Source organism: Salvelinus namaycush, unplaced genomic scaffold (genome assembly GCF_016432855.1).
Source record: "Salvelinus namaycush isolate Seneca unplaced genomic scaffold, SaNama_1.0 Scaffold4, whole genome shotgun sequence".
NCBI lineage: Eukaryota > Metazoa > Chordata > Actinopteri > Salmoniformes > Salmonidae > Salvelinus > Salvelinus namaycush.
The window spans coordinates 104,745-123,762 of NW_024061007.1; the positions used below are offsets into that span (position 1 = coordinate 104,745).

Consider the following 19,018-nt stretch of genomic DNA (forward strand, 5'->3'; position numbering starts at 1 on the left):
AGGAAGAGGTGAAAGACAGTTCTGGCAGAACCAATGAGGATGGAGCAAATGAGAGAAGGTGCACAGAAAGACAAAGTGAGGATGCTGAAAAACAAGCTGATCAGTGACTTTGCTAGCAAGGAAGCTGGGCTCTTGGTGAGTAAGGCTGAGCAAGGGCCAGTGATAACTGTTAAATGGCAGGGCTATGGATATTGGATCACTACACACACGAGGCCCACAGGCAGAGAACAAGATATATCTCAAAGTAATGGCTGGATTGTCTTAAAATATGTTCACAATCAAGACCCCAAGTGGAAGAAACCTTTTGACTTGGTGACCTCTTGACCTTTCCTCTAGCGCCACCATCAGGCCTTTTCTTTTCCATGTTGTTTTCCATTTCCACTTTTACAGCTGCTTATTGTCTCGTTGGTATGTATACTTAGTTAAAATATCTGCTGCTGATTTTATTATTTTGTTATATCATTCTCCAGATGATAAAGTTCATTTATTTTAATTGAAGAGGTTATAAGGTATATTTAAGTTATATTTATTTTAAGTTATTCATTAACGTTAAGAGAATTTTCCATTCAAGAATTGTCCCATTAAAATGACATTTAGACTGTAAAAGATGGCTTTTAGCACATTTCATCAAATAGTGAATTCCACTGTATGCAGAATGTTGTCTGTGTTATACCTTCACAGCTCACTGTCAGTAAATATCCTACAGTAAATATTGGACTACAAGAGTTGCAAGCCTGCAAAGGTAGAGTTATTTAAATCTTTGAATGGGTGGATTGTGTTCTGGAGGTGTGTGGTTACAGCAGTTGTGCAGGGTTGGTGTGGTGGTGGGGCCCAATGTGATATCTTTTCATGGGGCCCCAAATCCATGACGGCGCCCCTGGGTGAAACTATAGTTTCACTCCTCCATATGTGCACAGCAATATGCCTTCTTTATTCCTTAAAGCAGAGAGCTCTTTACCATCTCTATGCTCCTATTATTAAGCTATGATATAGTTATATAGGTACATCTAATAGATCCTGCAGAGCATCATCAGAGCAAAGAGTGGCTACTTAAACAAATCAAAATATGTTTTTTATTTTTCAAACACTTTTTTTTTGTTGGTTAATATGTGATTATATGTTATTTCAAAGTTGATGTCTTCACTATTATTCTACAATGTAGAAATAAAGAAAAACCCTTGAATGAGAAGGTGTGTTCAAACTTTTAACTGGTACTGTATGTCAAGACAACGTTAGCGGTGTGACTTCTCAGAAATGTTCATCTGTTTCCCAGAACTGCCTGTTGCGCTGTTGTCCAGCGGGCTGGTATCATTTGCAATGGATGTAAAAACAGACTTTGTTGACTTGTGTGGCCAGTGGTGTACATGGTGAGTTAAGACAATCAGAAATCAGACATTGCCAAATGGGCACTTTCCTACATCTGAATGCATTCTGGAGAGAGACACACCATAACTTCACCCACCTCCCCTTCTTCTTGAGGCAAAATGTTAAATTATACTCATGAATAGTTAGCCTGGTACCAGGTTAGTTTGTGTTGTCTTGCCAACTCCTATGGTATTTTGCAATACAGCACAAACCGATCTGGGATCAGGCTAATGAACAGTTTGTATTCAAATCTAAGTAAATGTTGTGATGGCTTCCGGTCTACACAGTTCGTTGACTGTAACATTAGCTAAACGTTTCAGCACCTCTCCCCATTTCTCCTGGTCCTCCTCTCTCTCCTGGAGCTTTGCCAGGTGGGCAGAGTAGACTATGCCCAGGATGAGGATCTCAAAGCGGGGCGCAGCCAGAGGGATAGCCCCTCTCTGGTCCTCCAGGTCCTTCACCATCTGCTCCATGGAAGAGAGGGTCTTGGGGATGTTGTGGTTGATGCGAGCCAGGAAGGCCCGTCCCTGCCTCATAGATGCCATCTCCAGGTCCTTCACCATCTGCTCCATGGAAGAGAGGGTCTTGGGGATGTTGTGGTTGATGTGAGCCAGGAAGGCCCGTCCCTGCCTCATAGATGCCATCTCCAGGTCCTTCACCATCTGCTCCATGGAAGAGAGGGTCTTGGGGATGTTGTGGTTGATGCGATCCAGGAAGGCCCGTCCCTGCCTCATAGATGCCATCTCCAGGTCCTTCACCATCTGCTCCATGGAAGAGAGGGTCTTGGGGATGTTGTGGTTGATGTGATCCAGGAAGGTCCGTCCCTGCCTCATAGATGCCATCTCCAGGTCCTTCACCATCTGCTCCATGGAAGAGAGGGTCTTGGGGATGTTGTGGTTGATGAGAGCCAGGAAGGCCCGTCCCTGCCTCATAGATGCCATCTCCAGGTCCTTCACCATCTGCTCCATGGAAGAGAGGGTCTTGGGGATGTTGTGGTTGATGAGAGCCAGGAAGGCCCGTCCCTGCCTCATAGATGCCATCTCCAGGTCCTTCACCATCTGCTCCATGGAAGAGAGGGTCTTGGGGATGTTGTGGTTGATGAGAGCCAGGAAGGCCCGTCCCTGCCTCATAGATGCCATCTCCAGGTCCTTCACCATCTGCTCCATGGAAGAGAGGGTCTTGGGGATGTTGTGGTTGATGCGAGCCAGGAAGGTCCGTCCCTGCCTCATAGATGCCATCTCCAGGTCCAGCAAGATGATGTTGTTGTCTTTGTCGATCTCTACTCCACCCAACAAGAACTATATGGAGAGGAAAGAAACTAACGATCAGTGAAATGTGGGTAGATAATAACATATGTATAAGAAAGAAGTTTAGGAGTGAGCTGATATGGGTGAGCGGAGGAAAAACAAAGAGTTTAAGACAACATGCCCATTAAAGTGTAGCCTGGTCCCAGACCTGTTTGTGTTTTCTTGCTGACTTTGATGGTCATTGTCAGTAAGACATCCCAAACTGATCTGGGACCAGGCTAATAGAAGTGTAACCTCAAACATCAGGTTCGCATCACTGAGGGATTGGCCCTGGGTAGGAAGATCGCCATGTACGGCACCAGACACGTCTGAGAGAGAAAACATGTTGTTCCTTTTAAATGATTCATTATGAGAAAAACAATATTGTTCCACTCAGGACCATTGCATATGAACATTTACATATTGATAAAGATTGTCAAACTGAACTTCCACTCAGAACCTGTTGTGGTATTCTATCACATTATATAACATACTAATTATGTAACTGGACTTCCACTCAGAACCTGTTGTGGTATTCTATCACATTATACAACATACTAATTATGTAACTGGACTTCCACTCAGAACCTGTTGTGGTATTCTATCACATTATATAACATACTAATTATGTAACTGAACTTCCACTCAGAACCTGTTGTGGTATTCTATCACATTATATAACATACTAATTATGTAACTGGACTTCCACTCAGAACCTGTTGTGGTATTCTATCACATTATATAACATACTAATTATGTAACTGGACTTCCACTCAGAACCTGTTGTGGTATTCTATCACATTATATAACATACTAATTATGTAACTGGACTTCCACTCAGAACCTGTTGTGGTATTCTATCACATTATATAACATACTAATTATCTAACTGGACTTCCACTCAGAACCTGTTGTGGTATTCTATCACATTATATAACATACTAATTATGGAACTGGATATCTACTCAAGGCATTCAAGACACAGAATATTTAAAATATCTAAAGACAATAACACGAACTATAAATGAGTCTGATAACTCACCATCTAGTAGATTCTGAACCCATAGAGTTCCCAGAGTGACCCAGAGCAGGATTCAGAGTTGAGATTTCACCACCATTTCTCTATTCTGAACGTATAACTCTGATTGGACGATGGTTTCACTGCCTCCTGTCTTTCCTGAGCTTCTACTTCAAGTTCTGTTTTTATACACTAAAAACCCCAGTGTGATAGCCAGTGAGTTAAAGGCTAGAATGCCATACATTCTTCAACCTAGGAAACAGGGCATCGGGGCCAGTTGGCTCATAGGTTTACAGTTACAGTTACAGTTTACACTACCGTTCTTCATTCCTGGTCCTACTGGGTGTACAGGCTCATTATTCCAGCCAGTACACACCCAACTGTTCAACTACCGTAATCACTAAGCCATTAACTGAATGTGTGTTAGTATTTGAACCAATTCAATAACACAATAGAAACGTCTATATACAGTGTGTGCAAATGAAGTAAGATTAGGGAGGTGAGGCAATAAATAGGCCGTAGTGGCGAAATAATTACAATTTAGCAAATAAACACTGGAGTGGTAGATGTGCAGAAGAGGAATAGGCAAGTAGAGACACTGGAGTGCAAAGGAGAATGAAAAAAAAATACATATAAATAAAATAAATAACAAAATTGGGATGAGGTATTTGGATGGGCTATTTACAGATGGGCTATGTACAGGTGCAATGATCTGTAAGCTGCTCTGATAGCTGATGCTTCAAGTTAGTGAGGGAGATATGAGTCTCCAGCTTCAGTGATTTAGTGACAGCACCACAGATTCACTGGCAGCATCAGCTGAGCTGGGTCGTCACTAGTTACCACAGCCACAAAGTGATAAACATCGCCTAATTATACAATTTCTCTTCTTAAAACGTGATTTTAAACCTAACCACACTAATAAGCGTATGCCTAACATGCTGGCTATACCGGGATGTTGATTTTGTCAATCCACACCAGACATGATCAGGACATGCAGGCTGAAATATAAAAACAAACTCTTAACCAACTATATTAATTTGGGAACAGGTCAAAACACATGAAACGGTTCATGGATATTTAGCTAGCTAGCTTGCTGTTGCTAGCTCATTTGTCCTATTTAGCTCGCTAGATTGCTGTTGCTAGCTCATTTGTCCTATTTAGCTAGCTAGCTTGCTGTTGCTAGCTCATTTGTCCTATTTAGCTAGCTAGCTTGCTGTTGCTAGCTCATTTGTCCTATTTAGCTCGCTAGATTGCTGTTGCTAGCTCATTTGTCCTATTTAGCTAGCTTGCTTGCTGTTGCTAGCTCATTTGTCCTATTTACATTTACATTTAAGTCATTTAGCAGACGCTCTTATCCAGAGCGACTTACAAATTGGTGCATTCACCTTATGACATCCAGTGGAACAGCCACTTTACAATAGTGCATCTAAATCTTTTAAGGGGGGGAGGGGGGGGGGGGGGGGGGGGGGGTCAGAAGGATTACTTTATCCTATCCTAGGTATTCCTTAAAGAGGTGGGGTTTCAGGTGTCTCCGGAAGGTGGTGATTGACTCCGCTGTCCTGGCGTCGTGAGGGAGTTTGTTCCACCATTGGGGGGCCAGAGCAGCGAACAGTTTTGACTGGGCTGAGCGGGAACTGTACTTCCTCAGTGGTAGGGAGGCGAGCAGGCCAGAGGTGGATGAACGCAGTGCCCTTGTTTGGGTGTAGGGCCTGATCAGAGCCTGAAGGTACTGAGGTGCCGTTCCCCTCACAGCTCCGTAGGCAAGCACCATGGTCTTGTAGCGGATGCGAGCTTCAACTGGAAGCCAGTGGAGAGAGCGGAGGAGCGGGGTGACGTGAGAGAACTTGGGAAGGTTGAACACCAGACGGGCTGCGGCGTTCTGGATGAGTTGTAGGGGTTTAATGGCACAGGCAGGGAGCCCAGCCAACAACGAGTTGCAGTAATCCAGACGGGAGATGACAAGTGCCTGGATTAGGACCTGCGCCGCTTCCTGTGTGAGGCAGGGTCGTACTCTGCGGATGTTGTAGAGCATGAACCTACAGGAACGGGTCACCGCCTTGATGTGAGTTGAGAACGACAGGGTGTTGTCCAGGATCACGCCAAGGTTCTTAGCGCTCTGGGAGGAGGACACAATGGAGTTGTCAACCGTGATGGCGAGATCATGGAACGGGCAGTCCTTCCCCGGGAGGAAGAGCAGCTCCGTCTTGCCGAGGTTCAGCTTGAGGTGGTGATCCGTCATCCGTATTTAGCTAGCTAGCTTGCTGTTGCTAGCTCATTTGTCCTATTTAGCTAGCTAGCTTGCTGTTGCTAGCTCATTTGTCCTATTTAGCTAGCTATCTTGCTGTTGCTAGGTCATTTGTCCTGGGATATAAACATTGGTTTGTTATTTTACTTGAAAACAAGATCTTTTGTAGAATTTTGACAAATTTTACATTTACATTTAAGTCATTTAGCAGACGCTCTTATCCAGAGCGACTTACAAGTTGGTGCATTCACCTTATGATGTCCAGTGGAACAACCACTTTACAATAGTGCATCTAAATCTAAGGGGGGGGGGGGGGGGGTAGAAGGATTACTTTATCCTATCCTAGGTATTCCTTAAAGAGGTGGGGTTTCAGGTGTCTCCGGAAGGTGGTGATTGATTCCGCTGACCTGGCGTCGTGGGGGAGTTTGTTCCACCATTGGGGTGCCAGAGCAGCGAACAGTTTTGACTGGGCTGAGCGGGAACTGTACTTCCTCAGAGGTAGGGAGGCGAGCAGGCCAGAGGTGGATGAACGCAGTGCCCTTGTTTGGGTGTAGGGCCTGATCAGAGCCTGAAGGTACGGAGGTGCCGTTCCCCTCACAGCTCCGTAGGCAAGCACCATGGTCTTGTAGCGGATGCGAGCTTCAACTGGAAGCCAGTGGAGAGAGCGGAGGAGCGGGGTGACGTGAGAGAACTTGGGAAGGTTGAACACCAGACGGGCTGCGGCGTTCTGGATGAGTTGTAGGGGTTTAATCGCACAGGCAGGGAGCCCAGCCAACAGCGAGTTGCAGTAATCCAGACGGGAGATGACAAGTGCCTGGATTAGGACCTGCGCCGCTTCCTGTGTGAGGCAGGGTCGTACTCTGCGAATGTTGTAGAGCATGAACCTACAGGAACGGGTCACCGCCTTGATGTTGGTTGAGAACGACAGGGTGTTGTCCAGGATCACGCCAAGGTTCTTAGCGCTCTGGGAGGAGGACACAATGGAGTTGTCAACCGTGATGGCAAGATCATGGAACGGGCAATCCTTCCCCGGGAGGAAGAGCAGCTCCGTCTTGCCGAGGTTCAGCTTGAGGTGGTGATCCGTCATCCACACTGATATGTCTGCCAGACATGCAGAGATGCGATTCGCCACCTGGTTATCAGAAGGGGGAAAGGAGAAGATTAATTGTGTGTCGTCTGCATAGCAATGATAGGAGAGACCATGTGATGATATGACAGAGCCAAGTGACTTGGTGTATAGCGAGAATAGGAGAGGGCCTAGAACAGAGCCCTGGGGGACACCAGTGGTGAGAGCACGTGGTGCGGAGACAGATTCTCGCCACGCCACCTGGTAGGAGCGACCTGTCAGGTAGGACGCAATCCAAGCGTGGGCTGCGCCGGAGATGCCCAACTCGGAGAGGGTGGAGAGGAGGATGGAGAGGATTTTGAGTCACACAAAATCTTGTTCTCTACTCCGTCAATTAACCCACAGATTAACGGGGGAAATGTAGTTTCTAGTAATCTCTTCTTCTTCTTCTGTGGACGTTATGTGTATCAGTTGGCAACCAACTTTAAGGTGCATCACCACCACCAACTGGACTGGAGTGTGGACCTCAGGTCAGCTTTCAATCACCCACGTGGGTATATGCTCCTAATAACCAATGAGGAGATGGGAGAGGCGGGACTTGCAGCGCATCAAAAAATAGAACCACGTTCTATTTTAGCGCCTGGCAGACGAGCGCGAGCAGTTTGGATGAAATGATTGAAAAATATAAAAAATCAATCAATCAAATGTATTTATAAAGCCCTTCTTACATCAGCTGATGTCACAAAGTGCTGTACAGAAACCCAGCCTAAAACCCCAAACAGCAGGCAATGCAGGTGTAGAAGCACGGTGGCTAGGAAAAACTCCCTAGAAAGTAGTAGAAGCACGGTGGCTAGGAAAAACTCCCTAGAAAGTAATAGAAGCACGGTGGCTAGGAAAAACTCCCTAGAAAGTAATAGAAGCACGGTGGCTAGGAAAAACTCCCTAGAAAGTAGTAGAAGCACGGTGGCTGGGAAAAACTCCCTAGAAAGTAGTAGAAGCACGGTGGCTGGGAAAAACTCCCTAGAAAGTAGTAGAAGCACGGTGGCTGGGAAAAACTCCCTAGAAAGTAGTAGAAGCACGGTGGCTAGGAAAAACTCCCTAGAAAGTAGTAGAAGCACGGTGGCTGGGAAAAACTCCCCTAGAAAGTAGTAGAAGCACGGGAAAGGCCAAAAGTCCAGAACACCATCAAGAAGACATATCATTACATACAGTATAGAACACCATCTAGAAGACATATCATTACATACAGTATAGAACACCATCTAGAAGACAGAGACATATCATTACATACAGTATAGAACACCATCTAGAAGACATATCATTACATACAGTATAGAACACCATCTAGAAGACATATCATTACATACAGTATAGAACACCATCTAGAAGACAGAGACATATCATTACATACAGTATAGAACACCATCTATAAGACATATCATTACATACAGTATAGAACACCATCTAGAAGACAGAGACATATCATTACATATAGTATAGAACACCATCTAGAAGACAGAGACATATCATTACATACAGTATAGAACACCATCTAGAAGACATATCATTACATACAGTATAGAACACCATCTAGAAGACAGAGACATATCATTACATACAGTATAGAACACCATCTAGAAGACATATCATTACATACAGTATAGAACACCATCTAGAAGACATAGACATATCATTACATATAGTATAGAACACCATCTAGAAGACAGAGACATATCATTACATACAGTATAGAACACCATCTAGAAGACATATCATTACATACAGTATAGAACAGCATCTAGAAGACATATCATTACATACAGTATAGAACAGCATCTAGAAGACATATCATTACATACAGTATAGAACACCATCTAGAAGACAGAGACATATCATTACATACAGTATAGAACACCATCTAGAAGACAGAGAAATATCATTACATACAGTATAGAACACCATCTAGAAGACAGAGAAATATCATTACATACAGTATAGAACACCATCTAGAAGACATATCATTACATACAGTATAGAACACCATCTAGAAGACAGAGACATATCATTACATACAGTATAGAACACCATCTAGAAGACAGAGACATATCATTACATACAGTATAGAACACCATCTAGAAGACAGAGAAATATCATTACATACAGTATAGAACACCATCTAGAAGACATATCATTACATACAGTATAGAACACCATCTAGAAGACAGAGACATATCATTACATACAGTATAGAACACCATCTAGAAGACATATCATTACATACAGTATAGAACACCATCTAGAAGACATATCATTACATACAGTTTAGAACACCATCTAGAAGACATATCATTACATACAGTATAGAACACCATCTAGAAGACATATAATTACATACAGTATAGAACACCATCTAGAAGACAGAGACATATCATTACATACAGTAGAGAACACCATCTAGAAGACATATCATTACATACAGTATAGAACACCATCTAGAAGACATATCATTACATACAGTATAGAACACCATCTAGAAGACATATCATTACATACAGTATAGAACACCATCTAGAAGACATATCATTACATACAGTATAGAACACCATCTTGAAGACAGAGACATATCATTACATACAGTATAGAACAGCATCTAGAAGACATATCATTACATACAGTATAGAACAGCATCTAGAAGACATATCATTACATACAGTATAGAACACCATCTAGAAGACAGAGACATATCATTACATACAGTATAGAACACCATCTAGAAGACATATCATTACATACAGTATAGAACACCATCTAGAAGACATATCATTACATACAGTATAGAACACCATCTAGAAGACAAATCATTACATACAGTATAGAACACCATCTAGAAGACATATCATTACATACAGTATAGAACAGGATCTAGAAGACATATCATTACATACAGTATAGAACACCATCTAGAAGACAGAGACATATCATTACATACAGTATAGAACACCATCTAGAAGACATATCATTACATACAGTATAGAACACCATCTAGAAGACAGAGACATATCATTACATATAGTATAGAACACCATCTAGAAGACAGAGACATATCATTACATACAGTATAGAACACCATCTAGAAGACATATCATTACATACAGTATAGAACACCATCTAGAAGACAGAGACATATCATTACATACAGTATAGAACACCATCTAGAAGACATATCATTACATACAGTATAGAACACCATCTAGAAGACAGAGACATATCATTACATATAGTATAGAACACCATCTAGAAGACAGAGACATATCATTACATACAGTATAGAACACCATCTAGAAGACATATCATTACATACAGTATAGAACACCATCTAGAAGACATATCATTACATACAGTATAGAACACCATCTAGAAGACATATCATTACATACAGTATAGAACACCATCTAGAAGACAGAGACATATCATTACATACAGTATAGAACACCATCTAGAAGACAGAGACATATCATTACATACAGTATAGAACACCATCTAGAAGACAGAGAAATATCATTACATACAGTATAGAACACCATCTAGAAGACATATCATTACATACAGTATAGAACACCATCTAGAAGACAGAGACATATCATTACATACAGTATAGAACACCATCTAGAAGACAGAGACATATCATTACATACAGTATAGAACACCATCTAGAAGACAGAGAAATATCATTACATACAGTATAGAACACCATCTAGAAGACATATCATTACATACAGTATAGAACACCATCTAGAAGACATATCATTACATACAGTTTAGAACACCATCTAGAAGACATATCATTACATACAGTATAGAACACCATCTAGAAGACATATCATTACATACAGTATAGAACACCATCTAGAAGACAGAGACATATCATTACATACAGTAGAGAACACCATCTAGAAGACATATCATTACATACAGTATAGAACACCATCTAGAAGACATATCATTACATACAGTATAGAACACCATCTAGAAGACATATCATTACATACAGTATAGAACACCATCTAGAAGACATATCATTACATACAGTATAGAACACCATCTTGAAGACAGAGACATATCATTACATACAGTATAGAACAGCATCTAGAAGACATATCATTACATACAGTATAGAACAGCATCTAGAAGACATATCATTACATACAGTATAGAACACCATCTAGAAGACAGAGACATATCATTACATACAGTATAGAACACCATCTAGAAGACATATCATTACATACAGTATAGAACACCATCTAGAAGACATATCATTACATACAGTATAGAACACCATCTAGAAGACAAATCATTACATACAGTATAGAACACCATCTAGAAGACATATCATTACATACAGTATAGAACAGGATCTAGAAGACATATCATTACATACAGTATAGAACACCATCTAGAAGACAGAGACATATCATTACATACAGTATAGAACACCATCTAGAAGACAGAGACATATCATTACATACAGTATATCCTAGATGACATGTATAAATCCTTACTTTATATTTGCTGTACCACTTTCCATGACAGTAGCCTTATTACTGGTTAGGGTTACTGCTGCTGGTACAGTGGAAGAATGAGGCATCACAGTACCTGTTACACCACTGTACTAACAGGACCAATTACACACCAATAAACACACTGTAATGTAAAGTGTTACATCATTCTCAATGATCAGTCTATACATCCAGTATTCATTTCACCTACAGAACATTGTATCCATTTCAAGTCCCCCTCCCCCCATTGTAGCTAATTATCTAGAACACATTGTACAGTTTTACAACCACGTATGAGTTATTATGGACGCTTATAGTTAGTATCACAGCATATCAGTTTAAGACATTACAACATTCATTAAAAGCATTATAGATATGTACTTCATAGAAACTGTTACCCTTTATATATTCTAACCACTCTATTTCATTTATTCCATATTAAGGGTCCTAACCTGGGAACTAAAATATTGTCTCCTTCTCAACTTTGCCTGCAGTTTTCTCTCTCTCCCTCCTTTCCTCCAACCCCTCCCTCTCTCTCTCTCCCTCATTCCCTTCCTCTAACCACAGCAATCTGGCAGAACCAGGAAGTCCCTCCCCTCCACAAACTTTCTTATGTGGAAACGAAACTGATCTGATTCTCTCTGTCGTCTGTCTGTGTGAGAGTGAACAACCGTCCAAATGGCTCAACAGGGAGTTCTGCTGGACCAGGACCAGTTCTGTTGTTCTGTCTGTCTGGATCTACTGAAGGAGCCGGTCACCATCCCCTGTGGACACAGTTACTGTAGAAGCTGTATTGAGGGCTGCTGGGATCAGGATGTTCTGAAAGGGGTCTATAGCTGTCCTCAGTGCAGACATACCTTCACTCCAAGGCCTACGCTGATGAAAAATAACATGTTGGCTGAGGTGGTGGAGAAACTGAGGAAGACAGGACTCCAGGCTGCTCCCCCTCCTGCTCTGTGCTATGCTGGACCTGGAGATGTGGCGTGTGATTTCTGCACTGGGACCAGAAAGCAGAAAGCCCTCATGTCCTGTCTGGCATGTCTGGCCTCTTACTGTGAGACTCACCTCCAACCTCACTATGAATCTCCTGCTTTCAAGAAGCACAAGCTGGTCAAAGCCACCGCACAACTACAGGAGAAGATCTGCTCTCATCATGACAAACTGCTGGAGGTTTACTGTCGTACCGATCAGCAGTGTATCTGTTATCTGTGTACAATGGATGAACATAAAGGCCATTATACAGTGTCAGCTGCAGCAGAGAGGACTGGGAAACAGGTAAGACCAGAACAACTTGTTGGTGACTGTTTGATAAACAAAGAATTAAAGATACAGTAGGAACTAAATCTGTTTGAATATGAGATCATTCAAATGAAATGGATCCACAAATATGAACACAAACCTTGAGTATATAGATATGTTAACCCAGATTCTCCAAATGTATCACCATTTTCTAAAGTCAAACACTGTTATCATTCTGAATGGCCTTTTATGAGTTCAAAGTTCAGTCTCTTCCCCTTGATACATGTAGGCCCACCATAAAAACTATAATCATTAACATAGCAACATAATATCATATTGTAAAGGGACTTCCTCGGGATTGTAGACCTTCCTCTCTATGGGTCCTATGTCACATTACTATACTATTGATCTCCTGGACTAATAAAGCTTGATAGCTCATTGAAGAGTGATTCTCCACAGAGGCAGCTGGGGATGAGTCAGCAGAAGGTCCAGCAGAGATTCCAGGAGAGAGAGAAGGAGCTGAAGGAGCTCCAACAGGATGTGGAGTCTTTCAAGGTGAGTATTGTTGACCAGAGGAGACACACCATTTCACTTCTCTTCTCCAATCAGAGAGGGAGAGGGGCCCCCTATCCAATCCCACTGACCCCACTGTTGGGAACAGGCTGTCTGGACCCCTTTCAGAGAATAGACTGTTTAATGTAACTGACTGGGCTACCTCATCACATAACATGTCCCCGAAACATTAAAATGGAGCTGTCTCTCACTCTCAATTGAATTCAATTCATAGGGCTTTATTGGCATGGAAATATACGTTTACATTGCTAATGCAAGTGAAATAAACCGTAAACAAAAGTGAAATAAACAATCAGAAATGAACAGTAAACATTACACAACATTTAATTTCAAAGGAATAGAGACATATCAAATGTTATAATTCAAGTGCAAACAGAGTGAGTCGTGCGCCAGACTGAGTTCTGGAGGTGAAATGGAAATGAATGAGGGAGAGTTAAGTGAGGTAGAAGGTGTGGTGAAGAGTTCAGAACCAGAGAAGTATTTGGTCATACGAGATTTGACTTCAGAAGAGTTACAGGGTGTGTTGAGTGGTGGTGTCCCGTCCTCCCAGGTCGTTGGCATGGTGCAGGAGCAGATAGGGTCAAAGTAGTGGAATGGGGTAGTGGGTTTTTAATGAGTGTAGGGTTAGTTGGCATGGTGCAGGAGCAGATAGGGTCAAAGTAGTGGAATGGGGTAGTGGGTTTTTAATGAGTGTAGGGTTAGTTGGCATGGTGCAGGAGCAGATAGGGTGAAAGTAGTGGAATGGGGTAGTGGGTTTTTAATGATTGTAGGGTTAGTTGTCATGGTGCAGGAGCAGATAGGGTCAAAGTAGTGGAATGGGGTAGTGGGTTTTTAATGAGTGTAGGGTTAGTTGGAAGGGTGTTTTATTAGTATTATCATAAAGAGGGAAAGATTGAAGTGTAGGGTCATTGAGGTTGGACGGGGTTGGGGGGGTTTGGAAGGGATTTGGGGGATGGGGGAGGGTCTATTAGAAGTTAGTAGGACTCTTTTTTATTTTCTCTGAAGTTCTGAGTTAGGTAGGAGGATTTAGAAGTGGTGTAAACCGTGATTGGACACACTCCAGCACAGTAGGTGGCGCCATGCACCTTTAACGTTGGTTTGCGGACCGCCATTATATCACAGAAGAAGAAGTTGGTCTGTGAGGGTTTTGCGGTTCCTGAGGGCTACTATTCTTTTTTATTTTGGTTTTCAAGTATTTTCTGAATTGATTAAAGCCAAAGCTAAAGCTACCCTAAACAATTCAATATATCAGTCAATATATTTTCTCTGATTTGTTGTTTTCCCATCAACCGTTCCATCGCATCTTAACCGTGTTACCGGGCGGGCACTAGGACCCGGGGGAGGCTGCTGCTGCAGAGGCTGCTGCACCGGTAGTGACGTCAGTCCTACTTGTAGCTCATTGTGGTCAACGTCAGCTGTGGCTCGAGACTGCTAGCTAACGGTTAACGGAGAGGAAAAGACTCTGACAGGACACATTCATGTAGATAGGCTATGATGGCAATTTGTGGTAAGTTACAATAGAGAGAGAGACTTTTCACTACTATAGACTTTGGTCAGAATCAAAGCTTTGTTAACCAATACGTTTTTATGTGAGGCTGCCGGTAAGTTACAGTGTAACAGACGTTGTGAGCTAGCTAACGGTAACGTTAACGGTGTCTTTTAAATTCCACATAAGTTATGTGGCGATGATATCTAGATAACGTTGTATTTAATGTAGTTTTACTATCTGTACCAGGCTATAAATGACACAGATGATATCTAGTTAACGTTGTAAGAATGAAATGTAATTCTAAGGATCATTCCAGTCAGAAGAGGCTCTGTGAAGGTTCGTTTCAATTCATTTGCTATGGCCTCGCTGGTGTTCCAGCTATGGCCTCGCAGGCTACTGGATACCAGGAGGGAGGAGAGTAGAGCAGGACCAAGAGGTGTTCTGTACCTGTCTGTCCAGGAGGGAGGAGAGTAGAGCAGGACCAAGAGGTGTTCTGTACCTGCCTGTCCAGGAGGGAGGAGGGTAGAGCAGGACCAAGAGGTTTTCTGTACCTGTCTGTCCAGGAGGGAGGAGAGTAGAGCAGGACCAAGAGGTGTTCTGTACCTGCCTGTCCAGGAGGGAGGAGAGTAGAGCAGGACCAAGAGGTGTTCTGTACCTGTCTGTCCAGGAGGGAGGAGAGTAGAGCAGGACCAAGAGGTGTTCTGTACCTGTCTGTCCAGGAGGGAGGAGAGTAGAGCAGGACCAAGAGGTGTTCTGTACCTGTCTGTCCAGGAGGGAGGAGAGTAGAGCAGGACCAAGAGGTGTTCTGTACCTGCCTGTCCAGGAGGGGGGAGAGTAGAGCAGGACCAAGAGGTGTTCTGTACCTGCCTGTCCAGGAGGGAGGAGAGTAGAGCAGGACCAAGAGGTGTTCTGTACCTGTCTGTCCAGGAGGGAGGAGAGTAGAGCAGGACCAAGAGGTGTTCTGTACCTGCCTGTCCATGAGGGGGGACAAGGCCTGGTGGACCTGGAGAGCAGGGTGGCAGCGTTCTGAGGATGGCAGCGCTCTGAGGTGCAGAGGCTACTGTACCTATTTTCTCTCTCGCTCTCTCTGTCTCTCTGTCTCTCTCTCTCTCTGTCTGTCTCTCTGTGTCTGCCTCTGTCTCTCTCTCTCTCTCTCAAAAGCGCTCTGCACAGTCAGCAGTGGAGGACAGTGATCTGATCTTTACTGAGCTGATCCGCTCCATTGAGAGAAGGAGCTCTGAGGTGAAGGAGCTGATCAGAGCCCAAGAGAAGGCTCAAGTGAGTCAAGCTGAAGGACTTCTGGAGCAACTGAAGCAGGAGATAGCTGAGCTGAGGAAGAGAAGCACTGAGCTGGAGCAGCTCTCACACACAGAGGATCACATCCATTTCCTCCAGGTAACTAAACTGTCTTGTTACATGTGATATGAAATTAACTTCATGTGAAACTATTCATCTACATCATTATGTTGTCCTGTCTCTCTGTCCGTCCCTCTCTCTCTGTCTGTCTGTCCCTCTCTCTCTGTCTGTCCCTCTCTCTCTGTCTGTCCCTCTCTCTCTCTCTATCTCTGTCCGTCCCTCTCTCTCTCTCTGTCCGTCCCTCTCTCTGTCTGTCCCTCTCTCTCTCTCTGTCCCTCTCTCTCTTTCTGTCCGTCCCTCTCTCTCTCTGTCCGTCGCTCTCTCTTCCTCTGTCCGTCCCTTTCTCTCCCTCTGTCTCTGTCCCTCTCTCTGTCCCTCTGTCTCTTTTTCTCTCTCTTTCCCCTACCTCTGTCCGTCTTTGTCCGTCTCTGTTCCCCTCTCTCTGTCTGTCCCTCTGTCTGTCCCTCTGTCCCTCTCTCTGTCCCTCTCTCTCTCTGTCTGTCCCTCTCTCTCTCTGTCTGTCCCTCTCTCTCTCTCTGTCCCTCTCTCTCCCGCTGTCCCTTGCTCTCCCTCTGTCCCTCGTTCTCCCTCTGTCCCTCGTTCTCCCTCTGTCCCTCGCTCTCCCTCTGTCCCTCGCTCTCCCTCTGTCCCTCGCTCTCCCTCTCTCTCTCTGTCCCTCTCTCTCTCTGTCTCTGTCCCTCTCTCTCTCTGTCTCTGTCCCTCTCCCTCCCTCTGTCCCTCTCTATGTCTCTCCCTCTGTCCCTCGCTGTCCTTCGCTCTCCCTCTGTCCCTCGCTCTCCCTCTGTCCCTCGCTGTTCCTCGCTCTCTCTCTGGCTCTGTCTCTCTCTCTCTCTCTCTCTCTCTCTCTCTTTCTCTCTCTCTCTCTCTCTCTCTCTCCCCCTCTCTCTCTCTGTCCCTCTCTCTTTCTCTCTCTCTCTCTCTCTCCCCCTCTCTCTATCTGTCTCTCTCTCTCTCTCTCTTTCTCTCTCCAGAGTTATCAGTCTCTCTCCAGTATCAGTGTATCTTCAGACTTACCCAGCATCGTTGTCCGTCCTCTTCAGTACTTTGGAGATGTGAGTAAGACTGTGTCTGAACTGAGAGAGAAACTAGAAGACTTCCTTAAAGGAGAATGGACCAAGATCTCCACTACAGGTGTGTTGAAAACAATAAGAACATCAACTTTAGACCATTGAAAGTTCCCTACTAGTCATATACATGTGGAATATGGTCTGATGATAACATTCCCTCTCTCTGTCAATGTGTTTGTGTGTCTGTAGTGAATATAGTGGATGTTGTACTGCCTCCAGAGCCCAAGACCAGAGAACAGTTGTTACAATGTGAGTCTCTTTATTGTGAAGTAACTAACAGTCTCTTTTTACTGACACTCCTAACAATCCCTCTAGAAATATATAGCAATAGTAGATCTAATCAAAGACTGGGTATCTATCTGACTCCTCATATGTCTCTGATTTGATCTCTGCTGTGCTCTAATCAAAGACAGGGTAGATACAGTATCTGACTTAACTTATTGTTCTGACTCCCCTCATTGGTCTCTGCTCTTCTCCCAGATTCCTGTCAGCTCACACTGGACCCAAACACAGCATACACATTTCTCTCTCTGTCTGAAGGGAACAGAAAGGTGACCTATACACGCCAAGTCCAACCATATCCTGACCATCCAGACAGATTCACATACTACTGTCAGGTTCTGTGTAGAGAGGGTCTGTCTGGACGCTGTTACTGGGAGGTGGAGTGGACTGGTTATGTTTTTATAGCAGTCTCATATAAAAAAATCAACAGAACAGGGACAGGTGGTGGATTTGGATTCAATAACAAGTCCTGGAGTTTACAGTGCTATAGTGGTGATTATTGTTTCATACACAATAATGTTGAGACTAAAGTATCAGGCCCTCAGTCCTCCAGAGTAGGAGTGTACCTGGATCACAAGGCAGGTACTCTGTCCTTCTACAGTGTCTCTGACACAATGACCCTCCTCCACAGAGTCCAGACCACATTCACTCAGCCCCTCTATCCTGGGTTTTATGTCGATGGTACTGCTGAGCTGGTTAAACTGTAGTAGGGTCCACATAGATACTAGTCATGCTGGTGTAGTCTATAGCTGAGCTGGTTAAACTGTAGTAGGGTCCACATAGATACTAGTCATGCTGGTGTAGTCTATAGCTGAGCTGGTTAAACTGTAGTAGGGTCCACATAGATACTAGTCATGCTGGTGTAGTCTATATCTGAGCTGGTTAAACTGTAGTAGGGTCCACATAGATACTAGTCATGCTGGTGTAGTCTATAGCTGAGCTGGTTAAACTGTAGTAGGGTCCACATAGATACTAGTCACGCTGGTGTAGTCTATAGCTGAGCTGGTTAAACTGTAGGAGGGTCCACATAGATACTAGTCATGCTGGTGTAGTCTATAGCTGAGCTGGTTAAACTGTAGTAGGGTCCACATAGATACTAGTCATGCTGGTGTAGTCTATAGCTGAGCTGGTTAAACTGTAGTAGGGTCCACATAGATACTAGTCATGCTGGTGTAGTCTATAGCTGAGCTGGTTAAACTGTAGTAGGGTCCACATAGATACTAGTCATGCTGGTGTAGTCTATAGCTGAGCTGGTTAAACTGTAGTAGGGTCCACATAGATACTAGTCATGCTGGTGTAGTCTATAGCTGAGCTGGTTAAACTGTAGTAGGGTCCACATAGATACTAGTCATGCTGGTGTAGTCTATAGCTGAGCTGGTTAAACTGTAGTAGGGTCCACATAGATACTAGTCATGCTGGTGTAGTCTATAGCTGAGCTGGTTAAACTGTAGT

The 19,018-nt window shown here is 43.6% G+C and overlaps 2 protein-coding genes across 2 annotated transcripts in view; both read left to right on the top strand.

The window, feature by feature from the left end:
• LOC120041005 overlaps nt 1-19,018 on the top strand; it is a 220,468-nt gene that overhangs the window by 49,566 nt on the left and 151,884 nt on the right. The window lies entirely within an intron of this gene.
• LOC120041012 (tripartite motif-containing protein 16-like) lies at nt 12,150-18,344 on the top strand. Its single transcript, XM_038985979.1, has 6 exons — nt 12,150-12,814; nt 13,238-13,333; nt 16,002-16,235; nt 17,189-17,348; nt 17,474-17,533; nt 17,765-18,344. Exons 1-6 carry the CDS (start codon nt 12,218-12,220, stop codon nt 18,271-18,273), a joined length of 1,656 nt encoding a protein of 551 aa, XP_038841907.1. The 5' UTR covers nt 12,150-12,217; the 3' UTR covers nt 18,274-18,344.

Excerpts from the sequence above, each read along its gene's own strand:
- LOC120041012 (XM_038985979.1), top strand. The coding sequence starts at position 12,218 with ATGGCTCAACAGGGAGTTCTGCTGGACCAGGACCAGTTCTGTTGTTCT. Across the intron at positions 16,236-17,188 it reads ATCACATCCATTTCCTCCAG|AGTTATCAGTCTCTCTCCAG; the intron begins GTAACTAAACTG and ends TTCTCTCTCCAG. Across the intron at positions 17,534-17,764 it reads CAGAGAACAGTTGTTACAAT|ATTCCTGTCAGCTCACACTG; the intron begins GTGAGTCTCTTT and ends CTCTTCTCCCAG.